We start from the raw sequence: 13502 nt of genomic DNA on the forward strand, positions 1-13502 counted from the left end.
ATGGCGCCACTCTCTCTCTAGAGGCACTCTGCTCTGCCCCTACTACATTCAGCCCACGTCTAGAAGCCCCGCCCCTTAATTTGAATATAAGGATCCGAAATAAACAGAAGCACGAAATAGGCGCAGCACAATGTGGTGCTGCACTATATGTTGCTCCCAAAAATTACTCCAAAATAAAAGTGTCCTCATGATCCCAATTAAATAAATTAATGCATATATATATATATATATATATATTTATTATATATATATTTATTTATATATATTTATTTATATATATATATATACTTTATATATATTTATTTATATATATATATATATAATATATTTACTTATTTATATATATATTCAATAATTTAGTTATTTTTCTATTATTTTAATTTTGAATAAAACGGCCTTTTCCATACAAAACGGGGCAAAGAAAAGGTTCAGCTCCTCTGCCAGCGTGGCACCTTCTGCAGCAGCTCCGGGGGTAGACCTGTAGTTAGTGAGCTGATGGACTCCCTGCCACACCTGCCTGCTGTTGTTATTATCCAGGTAGTCCTCGATCTTCCTCTTGTAGTCCTGTTTGGCCTTCCTGATGCCTCTCCTCAGGTTGGCTCGGTCCATGCTGTAGCGAGCCCGATCACCAGACCTGAAGGCGGTGTCTCTTTCTCTGATCAGTCGCTGGACGTATGGGGACATCCAGGGTTTCCGATTTGGATAGACCCGGATGCGTTTATCCTGTGTGACTGTGTCAATACAATGTTTTATATAACTAAGTTCACTGTCCGTAAACACATCCAGGTCTTGATGTATATTGTTTATTTGATGTTTTTAGAGGTTGGATGGGATCCGTCAAGTTTAATGTAACCATACTGTCATGCAAAATAGATTACCAAAACTTTTTTCTTTTGAAAGAAAAAACACAATTAATGGAAATAAAATTATATTTCAGGTTGAAATCAGATATGCTGAGTCAGCTAGCTTAGCATGTAGTGAACTGGCAGCCATTTTATGTTAAAATTTACCACCCCGTCACATTTTTCATTGTGAAGGGATGGTATGTATGAAGCACATACACCTGTGAAGTTGTTTTAAATTTGAACTATGTTTTTAATTATTAATATCCAATAAAGGACACTTTACTGGTAGGAACACACAAATTTATTTATTTATTTTTAATGTATCTTGGCCAAATGTTCACATATTGTTCCGTGACGGAGTGGTACAAGAATTGAACCCCTGGGTCTGAATAAACATAGGTAATATTAATATTACAGGTAAAATTAAAAAGTATTTTATACCAGAGGTGGGAAAATATGTTTTTCTTTGAAGATTTAACGTATATTTTATATTGTGGACTTTTAAAAATAATTTTTGCCCTTAATGAAAATTTTTTTTAAATTCCAAAGTGGAAATCGTCGTTTCATAGAATGACTCAGGTACAGATTGATCAACAGCTTTAAAATGACATTTTTATATTACAACTGTACTCAAGGGTTAAGACACTAATCTGAGAACAAATCAGAACAAAACAGTTTGTGAGTAAACAGAGTCCAACACAGAGATAATTCAATGCTAATAAAATTCAAACTTTAAAAAAAGAACCAGAACACAGTTAAAAGCCATAAAACTTACATGAACAAATGAAAACAAAAAACTGTGGTTATCTTCCTGTTTCGATGTTAATGTGGTTTTAATGAGATGCCACATAGTATTCAACACACATCATTACATAATAGTGCAGTTGTTCCTTGTTAATACAGCTGTCAAAGCTCCCACTGCAGCTCCTGTTGCAGCTCCCATCGGGCCTCCAAATACAGCTCCAACAGCAGCACCAACAGTTGTAAAACTGACCATGGTAACACCAGCTGTATAGTTGTCCTGTGCATCTCTTCTTGCTTGCATCATCGCATTGCAGGCAACGGCAAAAGCATTTTTCTCTTCTCGCCATCTCGCAATCTCCGAATTGCTGTGTCCTGAAATGAAAATTATCATTAAATCTCTATTAGCAGCTAAATTTTATATGTAACTGCAGAAAACAATCTATGGAGTGAGAGAGGTCACGCTTGTATGTTTTTTTTTTCTTTTTTTTTTAAACATTGTTATTGCTTGATAACAGGATAACTTTTGTACCTACAGAAAAAAATCCATTAATTTTAAATGGCTGTGTTTTATAGGTAAACCTGTAAGTCATGTTACCTCCTGCTCATGTCGTCCTGGTTGGTAAATCTACTGCTTGTGGGCACGTTTCCTTCCTGTATGGGATATTTATACTATTTATTTTAGGGGGTAGATCGGAAAGCTTTCAACAGCACAGCAGTCTTGCAGGCAGCTGCCACCAGCAAACCACCACCCCTGCTGATCATCCCACTTACTGCTGCTGCTTTGCTTTGTTTTACTTTCTTTTAAAGATATTTTATTTGCTGTTGCTTCTGCTGGATGCCCGTGCTGCTTCGCCTTTCTAGGCTCGGCTATCTGTCGCTGCTACAATTGCTGCATGTTACAGGCTGCAATGATCTTTTGTTCAGTAAAATGTCTCCCTACCTGCTTTTGTTCTTCAGTTCTATCGAAGTGCTGCTGCAATTTGTTGGTGACCCACATTGAGGGCCTGGGCTTCCATCCTCAGTATTAGCCTCCCTCCCATTTTACTACTTGCTTTTATTTTGATTATTTAAATTAAGACAGTTTTACTTAGTTTGTGTGCCACCATTTTATCGTCGGCTCCCTTTCTGGTGTGGCCCTCCCGTCTTCTGCATGCTGATCATGTGTGGGTGTAGTGCTGTGTGGTAGTGTGCATGTTTGGCAGGTGGGTTTGGGTGAACCTTCTGAGTTCCAGACAGTTTCAGCCCAGCTGTCCCACAGTCCTCAGCTGTGTTTTTTTTTTTTTTTGATCCTTGTCCTATACCTCCAGCAGTATAACAAACCTGAATGCCTTTTGTAGAGAAAAGTTGATAATCTTTGGGTGAAAGTCCCAGAGTGGCATTGTTGTTTTTTTTTATTATGACTGAAGTTTACATACTTCCCATCATCTCATCATGTGTAATTTTTATTCTATTTCCTCCACACCCCAGTAAAAAACTCTGCCCAAACTAGTTAACAGGAAGCTTCTCAGCACTGCTCCTTGCAAATGGAGCAAAAGCAAAAGAGGTGTGGTTGTGTCAAGGTATATAAGTTTTAGCATTTTACTATTATCTTAAGTTTGATTACATTCATTTACAAGTCTTTGTATCATCATTTTATAGTCCCTTTGTTATGTTTCCTCTATGAATATATTTAATTTTACTTTCATATTTGAAGAGAATCTTTAACATATTAAGAAATATGTTTTAAAACAAAATGTGGAGAAAAGTTATTCATATACTTACCAAACGGAGCGAGCTGGAAATCCTTTTCCTCTTTTTCTGCCAGCCGACCAGCCATTGCTTCAACAGCTGATGTTCTGATCCCAAATAATTTAGTTTCTGTTTGACTCTGTGTTTTATTGTTCGCTTCTGGTCATTCCAGTTTAACGTATGTCACCTGTATTTGTGAGGGTGGAAATTGATTTATCTTGGAAACAACAGTAAATGTCCTCTACAGTACATGACTGTAAATACAAAGAGCTATGTTACATTCATTATTAAAGTACGTTTGAAGTGACCACATTAAAAAATAAATAAATAAACATTTAAAAGATAGGTCCACCCCCTCTGATTCCTAACAGTGGTTTGGTCTACTTATTGTGCTGCTCCTTTGAAACAGAGGTGATTCATTTTCTACTTTCACCAGGAAGAAGGAAGTGCAAAATGAGGTTGATTCTACTTTTTAACGGTCCTATTCTATTTTATCACAGAGAGGCACCATAGAGATGAGAATAGGAAGTAAACACCATGTAAGTGGTTTGTCTATATACATGTAAGTTATGTTCTATTTTTAAGTTTCAAAGTCTAATAAAAGCTGAGAAACATTTAATTTTTGTTATTGAATGGTGCCTTCTGCAGGATGTTTTTGTTCATCATACTGTGGTTAGATGTGGTTAACTGGCTGTATATCAGCGACACATTACGTACTGTAATCTACTGTTTATCAGTGCAAATCTGTCGAAGAGTTTAAAAGAATTTCAAAGAACCTTAGTATCGCGTCAAATTTTTGTCAAAACCAGGGAGAGCAAAATAAACATGCTCGCGCGCAGATTACACTACCATCGCGCAGAAATTCATTTACCGAGAGGACAAAAGATCCTCTCGCGTGACAGACGACCAACTCCCGCGCGCGTGTGGAAGGCCTCGCGCGCGCATTTGTTACGTTCCGAGCGCGCGAAGCTGGATCAGACGCGCGCGCGTTTCTGTCATGCCGCCCCCGCTTGAGGATGGCTGCGCTCTCGCCAGCGTCTCTGCCCTCGCGGTGACGTTTTCCTCGCGCGGATCAAAATGTGTTTTGACACATGGGGGCGGGACAAATCTCCATTCTATAAGCCTTCTCCTGATTGGTCCGCGTACACAGGAAGTTGTGTCAGGAAGACCTTGACTGACAAGACGGCTGGAGCCGGGACAGTTGCGGTGGTTTTGGCATTTTGGCAACGATACTTTGCTTGAGGTAAGTGGAATTCACAGCAGTTCTTCCCGAAAAGTACGGATACTCCTCAGTAAACTATGCCGTTTTCGAATTAACAATTCTACAAGGACAAAAATCAATTCGATAACTTAGAATTATCTAAAAAACCAGTCTGTTTTTGGTTTCTGCAAGTGCCTTTTATACCAGGAAAACAAACTGTCAAAAAGTACCTTGGTCTATTGACATATTTTACTCGTGCTAACTACATATTCCTAAGCAATTCTAAGTTATCGAATTGATTTTTGTCCTTGTAGAATTGTTAATTCGAAAACGGCATAGTTTACTGAGGAGTATCCGTACTTTTCGGGAAGAACTGCTGTGAATTCCACTTACCTCAAGCAAGAACTGCTGTGAATTCCACTTACCTCAAGCAAAGTATCGTTGCCAAAATGCCAAAACCACCGCAACTGTCCCGGCTCCAGCCGTCTTGTCAGTCAAGGTCTTCCTGACACAACTTCCTGTGTACGCGGACCAATCAGGAGAAGGCTTATAGAAATGGAGATTTGTCCCGCCCCATGTGTCAAAAACACATTTTGATCCGCGCGAGGAAAACGTCACCGCGAGGGCAGAGACGCTGGCGATGAGCGCAAGCCATCCTCAAGCGGGGGCGGCATGACAGAAACGCAGCGCGCGTCTGATCCAGCTTCGCGCGCTCGGAACGTAAAATGCGCGCGCGAGGCTTCCACACGCGCGCGGGAGTTGTCGTCTGTCACGCGAGAGGATCTTTTGTCCTCTCGGTAAATGAATTTCTGCGCGATGGTAGTGTAATCTGCGCGCGAGCATGTTTATTTTGCTCTCCCTGGTTTTGACAAAAATTTGACGCGATACCTTTGTTCTTTTAGTTTTAAAGTTAAGCAAAAAGCTTAAGGGGAGCGATGAAGGAAAAGAGAGTAAGACAGGAGGAAAAAAAAAGAGGACACTCAGGATAGAGGGAACAAATAGATGAGGGAAAAGAGGAGAGGATAGGACAGATTTTCTGGATATGGGGCAGGCGTAATCCTTTCCTTGTACTTTTTTGTCAGCAGGATAATATTGAAACATTGTTAGTAGAACATTGTTAAATGTAGTTTAACATTTTTTAAACTGCATTTAACAATCCATTTAAAACTCATACTTTTACATAACTATCCTATTTTATGCAGAAATATTTGCAGGCATTTTTATGTTTGCATGCATTTATTTATATTAATATTGATGCCAATTCAAATCAGATGTCCCTGTGAAGACATACAGAACAGCATTTTATGTATGGCGTAAATTTTAAATTTATCTAAATTATTTGTTTTTGTATGTTTTAGTTTTTAGTTTGTATCCATCTGTAGTTGCCCAGGTGTTTTGTGTTCACTATGCAGTTTATAGATTAGCTCATAATTTTGTCTGCTCCAACAGTTTATTTGTACAGCACATTTGAGAAATTTAGGTGTTTCCTTGGTTTTCATTGTGATATTCAGGTTTTGTGCAATTCTATGTAGAATGGAAACTCAGCTAGAGATCAGCTGTGTGAGTCATTCTATGAAACGGTGCCATTTGAGTCCACAAAATTTGATGAGATTAAAAAACCATAAAACTGTGTCCAACTGTATTTCCGAAGTTTCAAGCTGTAAAGATATTTGTTTTTAATCACATAATAAGAGACAATGCTATTTTAAAAGAACAATATTCCATTTTCATTATTTTTAATTAGCACATGGCCATTTTTGTCAAATCCACAGTGACCAACAAGGAATTTGCAACATATCAACAAAAATGTATATTTTTTAAAATAAAATTGTTTTGTTTTCATGAATAAATAGATATCCTTGATACTATTAATTATATTATTTAAAAGAATGACTATTATTTTTAGTAAAAAAAAAAAAAAAAAATGAGTGTGTTCCTTAGTTTGACTTACCACCCCGTCACACTTACTCTTTTGCCTATCCACAATTTTCTTGAAGCGGTTCATAGGGGGCGCCATTATCAACAGTTATGGGCGAAACTTCCGTCGCAACCGGAAGTAGCGGTTGTTTAGCTGGGGAGATTCGAGTTGGTCGGCGGGAGCTACGGGCTAAAGTTAGCGGTCGATTGTTAGAAAGTGAGAAATAACGAAATGTCCCGGAGTTCAGGAACATCGTGTGCTGTGCGTGGTTGTACATACAACCAGCGGAAACTAAATGAGTGGCTTAATTCAGAGTGCCTCGAACCAGATCATGAGCGGAAGAGAAAAGCTGACTGCCCGTGTCCGCAGATCTACAGTTTCTATCCACTCCCAAAAGACGAGGAAGTGAAAATTAATTGGCTCAAAAATCTCAACCTAAAAAAGCCTCCAAAGACCTTGTATGTCTGTTCTTTTCATTTTGTCAACAAAAGCCATCGGATGACTACCCTTATTCCGACGCTTTTTCTCGGCTATGACAGACCACCGGCAAAGAGAAGACGCCGCTTAATCAGGAACGTTCAACAAACTGCCACAGGTATGTTAAACAGTTTGGTAAAGTTAGGCTGGGCAGGTTATGTTAATCTTTTGTGTATGTTAATCTTTTGTGATCGCTGTTGAGGATATTCTGTTTTTATTTTTTGCAAAGTTTACAACATGTGTAGGAACCCTGTGATGACCTGTACTGTACACTGGACTAACCTTCCACATGATGGCAGCAGCGTGGCTGCAGGAGCGCCCAGCACCTGCAATGCAGGTACAACCCGCTGTCTGAATTTCACCTGACAGCTCTGCCAAAACCCAAGCCTGGTGGTGCGACACAGTCAGGGCTTGACTGGGCTCAACGCTGGCTTTAAGGTACACCAGGTCTTCTCCAACACAACTAATCAACACGGGCCCTACTTTATTGCTGTGGAGGTACTGGTATGCTTCGGCACTCTTCATATTTTGCATAGCTTCACCATCGCAATCCGTTGCGTTGATTACGTAGCTAAAGATGTTAGCATAAGTTATTCTCGGCCACTTCTTTACCTCATCCTCCCAATCCGTAATTGAGGAGGGAATGGGCAACGATATATCGCCTCTTCTGATCACTGTTTTACTGTGCTCCCATCTCGCCATCATGTCTTAAGTGAAGATTATGAACCATTAAAAATATAATACTGTAAAGTAAATACGCCGGTTGCCAAGCGACAGCGGCTTCAAACCGGAAGTTTCGCCCACAAATTTTGGCCACGCCCACAACCCGGAAGAAGCCGCAGGAAAATTGTGGATAAAAATATACTCTTATTTTGGATGGCATCACAAACAGGAAATGACATCATGTGAGCCTCTGTTGGAGCCAAGTTGAAAAGCAGGCTATTGTATATTGTTTATTTGATGTTTTTAGAGGTTGGATGGGATCCGTCAAGTTTAATGTAACCATACTGTCATGCAAAATAGATTACCAAAACTTTTTTCTGTTGAAAGAAAAAACACAATAAATAGAAATAAAATGATGTTTCAGGTTGAAATCAGATATACTGAGTCAGCTAGCTTAGCGTGTAGTGAACTGGCAGCCATTTTATGTTAAAATTTACCACCCCGTCACATTTTTCATTGTGGAGGGATGGTATGTATGAAGCATATACACCTGTGAAGTTGTTTTAAATTTATGTTTTTAACTATTAATATCCAATAAAGCACACTTTACTGGTAGGAAAACACACAAATTTTATTTTATTTTTTTTTGGTATTCTTGGTCAAATTGTGTGCATATTGTCCGTGACGGGGTGGTACAAGAATGACCCCTGGGTCTGAATAAACATAGGGAATATTAATATTACAGGTAATATTAAAAAGTATTTTATACCTGAGCGCTTTATAAATAAAGTTTGATTTGATTTGATTTGATTTGATGAAGGCAGTGTACAAAAATTTGTATATAAAAAGAATGGCTCACAAATGAACAGCTCACAGCTGTGAATCGGTTCCCATCGTTCATTTAAAAGAGTCGTTCAAAAGAATCGATTCGTTCATCTCTAATTTGTCTACAGCCTGACCAACTCAACCACAATGACTGACTAGTGACAAAGGCTGGTTAAGAATGAGATGCTTTCCCACAAGAGTGTGCAACAATCTGGTGACCAGCATGAGAAGGAAATACCAGGATGTTGTGGTAATGGATGGTTCCTCCAAATGCTACTGAGGCCTCTGTTTGTTAAAGTAAATACGAGTAAACTGTTAAAGGTCCCATATTATACACTTTATTCCCAATCTGAGACCATTCATTAATATCTAAATGAAATATTTCCGCCATGGTATGGACAAATCGACCCTCAGTTTGAGTGCAGCGGCTTCTCTTCACCTCCCTCTTTTTAGCAGCTTCAGAAATGTGCCGTTTATGGTGGGCGGAACCCTGGTGGAGCAGCTCAGCTGTTGGCTCCGCCCATCGCATCGCATCACTTGGCTACATTTACAACAGTGCTAATATATTTTCAAGCTATCAGACTAATAAGGCCGAAACGATAAAATAACTGCCAGCTCCTACCTCTCCAGCTGTGTCACGGACAGTTGGTATTGAACCTGGCTTCAGCTTCAAACGGTTGGCGAAGCCTGCTTTCCATGCCCCCATGTTGTGGAAACAGTCCTCTTTGAAATGCTGGCCACAGACATGCAAAACCTTTGGAAGTTTTCCGGGTACATTTCCTCCAAAAATAAAATTAATCCACTCAGTCCTCGTGGGTTCAGTGGATGGAAGTAAAAAAACGTTTTCGTGTTCATTTATGCAGCCACAAACAGAACAGTGCTTCTGTCGCTTAGCCATGTCCGCTAACGAGGGTTGCCGAAGAGGGAAAAACACTGGGCGCTAGGTGATTTTTAGAGGGCGGGCTTTGAGAGCCGGTAGACGGGTCCATCGCTCTGTGGGGAGTGGTTATTGTCCCTTATGACGTCATAACGTACACGCTTTCAAACAAGCTCATTTCAGCGCTTACTTCCCTAGAGGTGGAGCAGGGGGGAGAGAGAGCGCCTGAAAGAGTTTCACACTTACGGGTCTCCTACACATTGCGGGGGGACCAGTATGACTGTTCCAAAAACCATTAAAAAAGTGAATTTTGCATAATATGGGACCTTTAAATTACCCAGATGTCTTGTTTCTTCAGACTTTAATCATCCAAAACAATTACACTAAACAATAGTCAACAGCAGAATCAGCTGTTTGGTATTTGCAGAGAAGATTTAGCAAGTTTTAAGCCCACATACTCAACTCTGCTGCTCATCCTACAAACACATTTTTATTACAAATGAACAGATCTTCCAACAACAGAGGATTCATTGCCAAGAAGCAGCCAGAAAGCTGTAGAGTTTCAGCTGTTTGATCTGGTTCAAATATTTTAATCGGGTCTGCACTCTTCACATTTACAATGGAAACAGTGTTTGGAAGGTTTTAATCCAAACAAATTAATCCCATACTGCTGAATAATTTTATCTGGATTATGGTTGGTTTCCAACAATGAACAAAGATTTCATATGCATATATTTCTAGCAAACACATTTACAAGTGACATATAACTCAAGTATCCTCCAGCTTTTGCAGTTTTACCTGAGGATGTGGAAAGTGTCGACTTTAGTTACTGTATTTAGTTAGTGTTAGTTGGTACTTGAAATCATGTTTGCAGCTAACGTTGTGCATCACATTGCTCATGCTGCCTATAACATTAACTTAACATTTGAAGCAAGCTTCGGTTGATATTGTTAACTGTCCAACATTTCCTATCATATAAACTGCAGTAAGCTGAACACAGGAATTAACTGATGAAGCACAATTGTTGGGGAAATTTCATATTATTCCCTTTATTATATTGTGTCTAATGATCACTCTCAGGGTAAACAGGTTGTTTAGGTTCTTGGTAATTAAGTTTAATACTGAGTAGCCTGTTGCTATCATGCATTCTTTAGAACAGTTCGCTCTGACCTGTGTGACTTATCTGATACCAGCCAGGCGCCTCAGGATGACCCAGCCGGGCATCCTGCCTTAATGTCACTGGGGTTGTTTACGTGCTCAATAAATTGAAAACAGCTCATTAGGTTTGCTGAAGTGTCTAATCCTGTGTGAGGAACAGACAATCTCTTTGTTTGTATTTCATGATGTGTTGTGACGTGATCATTCTGCTTAAAAGATGCTGCATGTATGTTTCTTATCAGATTCTCTTCAGAACTCTGTGCTGTCAGACCTCTGAACAGTGTCTCGGATTGCAATTCTGTTCTTTATATTTTAATCCTGTGTTAAAAAAACTTGTAATCATTTTTCACTTCAGAACAGACTCCTCATCCTTGACAGAGTAACTTTTTTGCCTCAACAACCTGGTGTCAGAAGTGCTCCTGCGTGGTCAGTTTCGGGTTTTACGACGGGTGTCTGATCAACCTGAGTACGTCTCAGCCTCTGTTTCTGGGGGACTCCTCGTGGATCTCCTTACTGGCCCGCCAGGACCTCGAACATCTTCCATCCTGTCAAGGAAGTCTGGTGAGTGAGAAATTACTCTAGGATTTTAATTTGCTCTCACGCACACACACATCTCTCCCTTTTTAGAAAAGGAAGGAAGCCGGGCAGCCGGGGGGTTTTGGGAGCTCCGCTTACTAGGAGCAGGCCTGGAAGTCTCATTAGGAGATCTGGGCAGGTTAAAATCCCTTCACAAGGGTGTGAGTGGGTCTCTCGCTGGAAAGCAGTGAGATAGGGCGGACGGATTAGCCGTTATTCCGTATTCTACAGAGACGTCTGTAGTCTAAGGTGTGGGAATAATCCTCCCCGTGCTTAAGTGTAAACATGGGTAATGTAGGCTCCAAAACACCGGCGACGCCCCGTGGTGAACTCTTCGAGTTCATGGAACATAAGTATGGGAAAATGTGTGTGGAGGTGTGTGCAGAGTGGATTCAGAATGGTATTTTTCCAGCCGAAGGCTCTTTGAGCCCGGCGGCATTAAAAATAACTAAAGAAGGATTAGATAAGATGAGGGACAAATTAAAATCACAGAAACGGGTGAAGGTCTCAGATTGGGACCGCTTAGAAAAACATCAGGCGGCTTTAACAAACTGGCTCGCAGAATGTGAGCGTCGGCAGAGAAAACAGAACGCCCGAGTTCTTCCAAAACTTACTGACCCTCCACAGACTGACCTGCACCGACCTGACAACAGCCATGATAAGCTGACGACAACCTCTGTTACTGTGTCTCATTTTTCTCAGCTGAAAACTAACCCATTGTATCCCCCTCTACCTGCATGTCCATCATCGGGCCCGAGGGGCCAGAACACCTCATTCCCGTGCCCAGACCTGACGATGCATGGAGCCTCTCCGGATCCGGACTTGGATTGCCTCCCCCCAGTCCCACCACCTCCTCCCGCTGACCAAGATCCATCCCTGGCGGGAGCTGCTGCCCATGAACTGATACCGCCCAAGGCCAAACCCCAGCCCGATCCGCAGACCACAGAGGAAAAGAAAAAGTCCAAAGCCCCTCACAAAAGCGGCAGAACCTCCCCGGTGACCCTGAGGAAAGATGGCCTGAAATCAGATTCCACCACTCACTTATGCCCCATGGTCGAAGTGGCGGGTCCCACGGGGCCCGTTCTGGTCTTCCGAACATGGACGGAGACCGAGGTCGGGGAGGTGGGGGCCCAATTGCCAGACCCTGTTTCTTTTGGGCCAAAGTTTGCTGATGAATTTCCTCTTTTCTGCCAGGAGTTCCGCCCCACAGGTGCAGAGATCCGCCGGATGATGGCTAGACGGCTTAAGGTGACTGAACTGTCTAAGATCCAGGCCAAACTCCCCGCCGCTGATCTGAGGCTGGGGAATCCTGACTGGGGCCATGCTGATGACCTCCTTTACAAAACCGCGGTAGACAAACTGGCAGAGGAGGTACGTACCAATTTCCCGGCCTCAATGAACATGACCACCGAGTCTGTGTCACAGTCTCAACTTTTGGAGGCCAGACTGCACCCTCACCGGGCTGGGAAGCCTGTTCCCCCACCCCTTGGGAAAATATGTGCGCTGATGCTGTCATTAAGGGCCTCCACCCTGAAGTCGCGGACGAACTAAAGCGACAGTTGGTTGGGTGGGATGTCAGTCCACGTATGGATGACGTTCGCAAATATGCCAGGCATGCTCAACGCCTGGTTGAGGAAAAGCTGTCAAAGAGAAAGGCTAAAGAGGACAAGGAACTACATTTGGCCGCAATGACAATGGATTCAGCTCTGTCTGGTCCAAAACAAAACGGGGCCAGACGGCGTGACTTTCCACGTGGACGTGGGCGTGGTTTTCGAGGACGGGGCCACCATCATGACGCATGTCATATCTGCGGACAGCTGGGACACTGGAAGGCTGAGTGTCCGCGTCGCCAGCAAAACGGGGGCCGGCAGCTTGCCCTTTCAGACTGACTGGGTGGGGGGGCTGACAAGGATGGATCAAGAAGACGCCCCACATCTCTGGGTGACATAACTCGCACACACACACACACAAAGTTTTGACCAAGTAACTGAAAGCTCTCTCTCTTTTTCCTCCTGCTCTGCTGCTGGCACACAGACTTGAGTGTAACCAGGAGAAATTAACCTAAGGTTAACTCCCGCTGACGCATGGCCTGAGAACATTATAGAAGCTTTATTTAGGTAAAAAGAAGTACGAGCTAACAGTATAGAAGCTACCGGTAGCAAAACTCTCGTTTCCCGCGGTGGAGTAGTCAATGGCCATTAGCGGCGGTAGTTAACTTCCGGTAAATCCTTCACAATAACAGCGGAGAAACAAACAGTTTCCGGTTATTGTCAAAATAAGAGTTGCGGTTCTGAAATGCATGATTACTGTTTAAATTCTTGTTAATGTTGTTTTAATAGCAATAAGAGGTTATAAAGGAGTGTTAACTGTTGTGTATCCAAGACAGTACTAGCTGTAATTGCACAAATCTTATACAGTAGTTTGGGTACTCAGGGATTGAACACAGGTTTCTGTATTTGGTATATAAGATGTTATTTTCTGATCCTTTCA

The 13502-nt window shown here is 41.7% G+C and overlaps 1 protein-coding gene across 2 annotated transcripts; it reads left to right on the forward strand.

The window, feature by feature from the left end:
- The first annotated feature begins 3752 nt into the window (after positions 1–3752).
- On the forward strand, positions 3753–12865 carry LOC121639767. Of its 2 annotated transcripts, none has more exons than XM_041985245.1 (2): positions 3753–3856; positions 10792–12865. In XM_041985245.1, exon 2 carries the CDS (start codon positions 11298–11300, stop codon positions 12561–12563), a length of 1266 nt encoding a protein of 421 aa, XP_041841179.1. In that variant the 5' UTR covers positions 3753–3856; positions 10792–11297; the 3' UTR covers positions 12564–12865. The 2 variants fall into 2 exon arrangements, with proteins under 2 accessions (XP_041841179.1, XP_041841180.1); XM_041985246.1 differs by having other exon boundaries at positions 3804–3879.
- Positions 12866–13502: the final 637 nt, after the last annotated feature.

This window comes from Melanotaenia boesemani, chromosome 5 (assembly GCF_017639745.1).
Source record: "Melanotaenia boesemani isolate fMelBoe1 chromosome 5, fMelBoe1.pri, whole genome shotgun sequence".
Taxonomy (NCBI): domain Eukaryota; kingdom Metazoa; phylum Chordata; class Actinopteri; order Atheriniformes; family Melanotaeniidae; genus Melanotaenia; species Melanotaenia boesemani.

Bases quoted from the DNA above. Each gene is read 5' to 3' on its own strand.
- LOC121639767 (XM_041985245.1), top strand. From the start codon at position 11,298: ATGGGTAATGTAGGCTCCAAAACACCGGCGACGCCCCGTGGTGAACTC.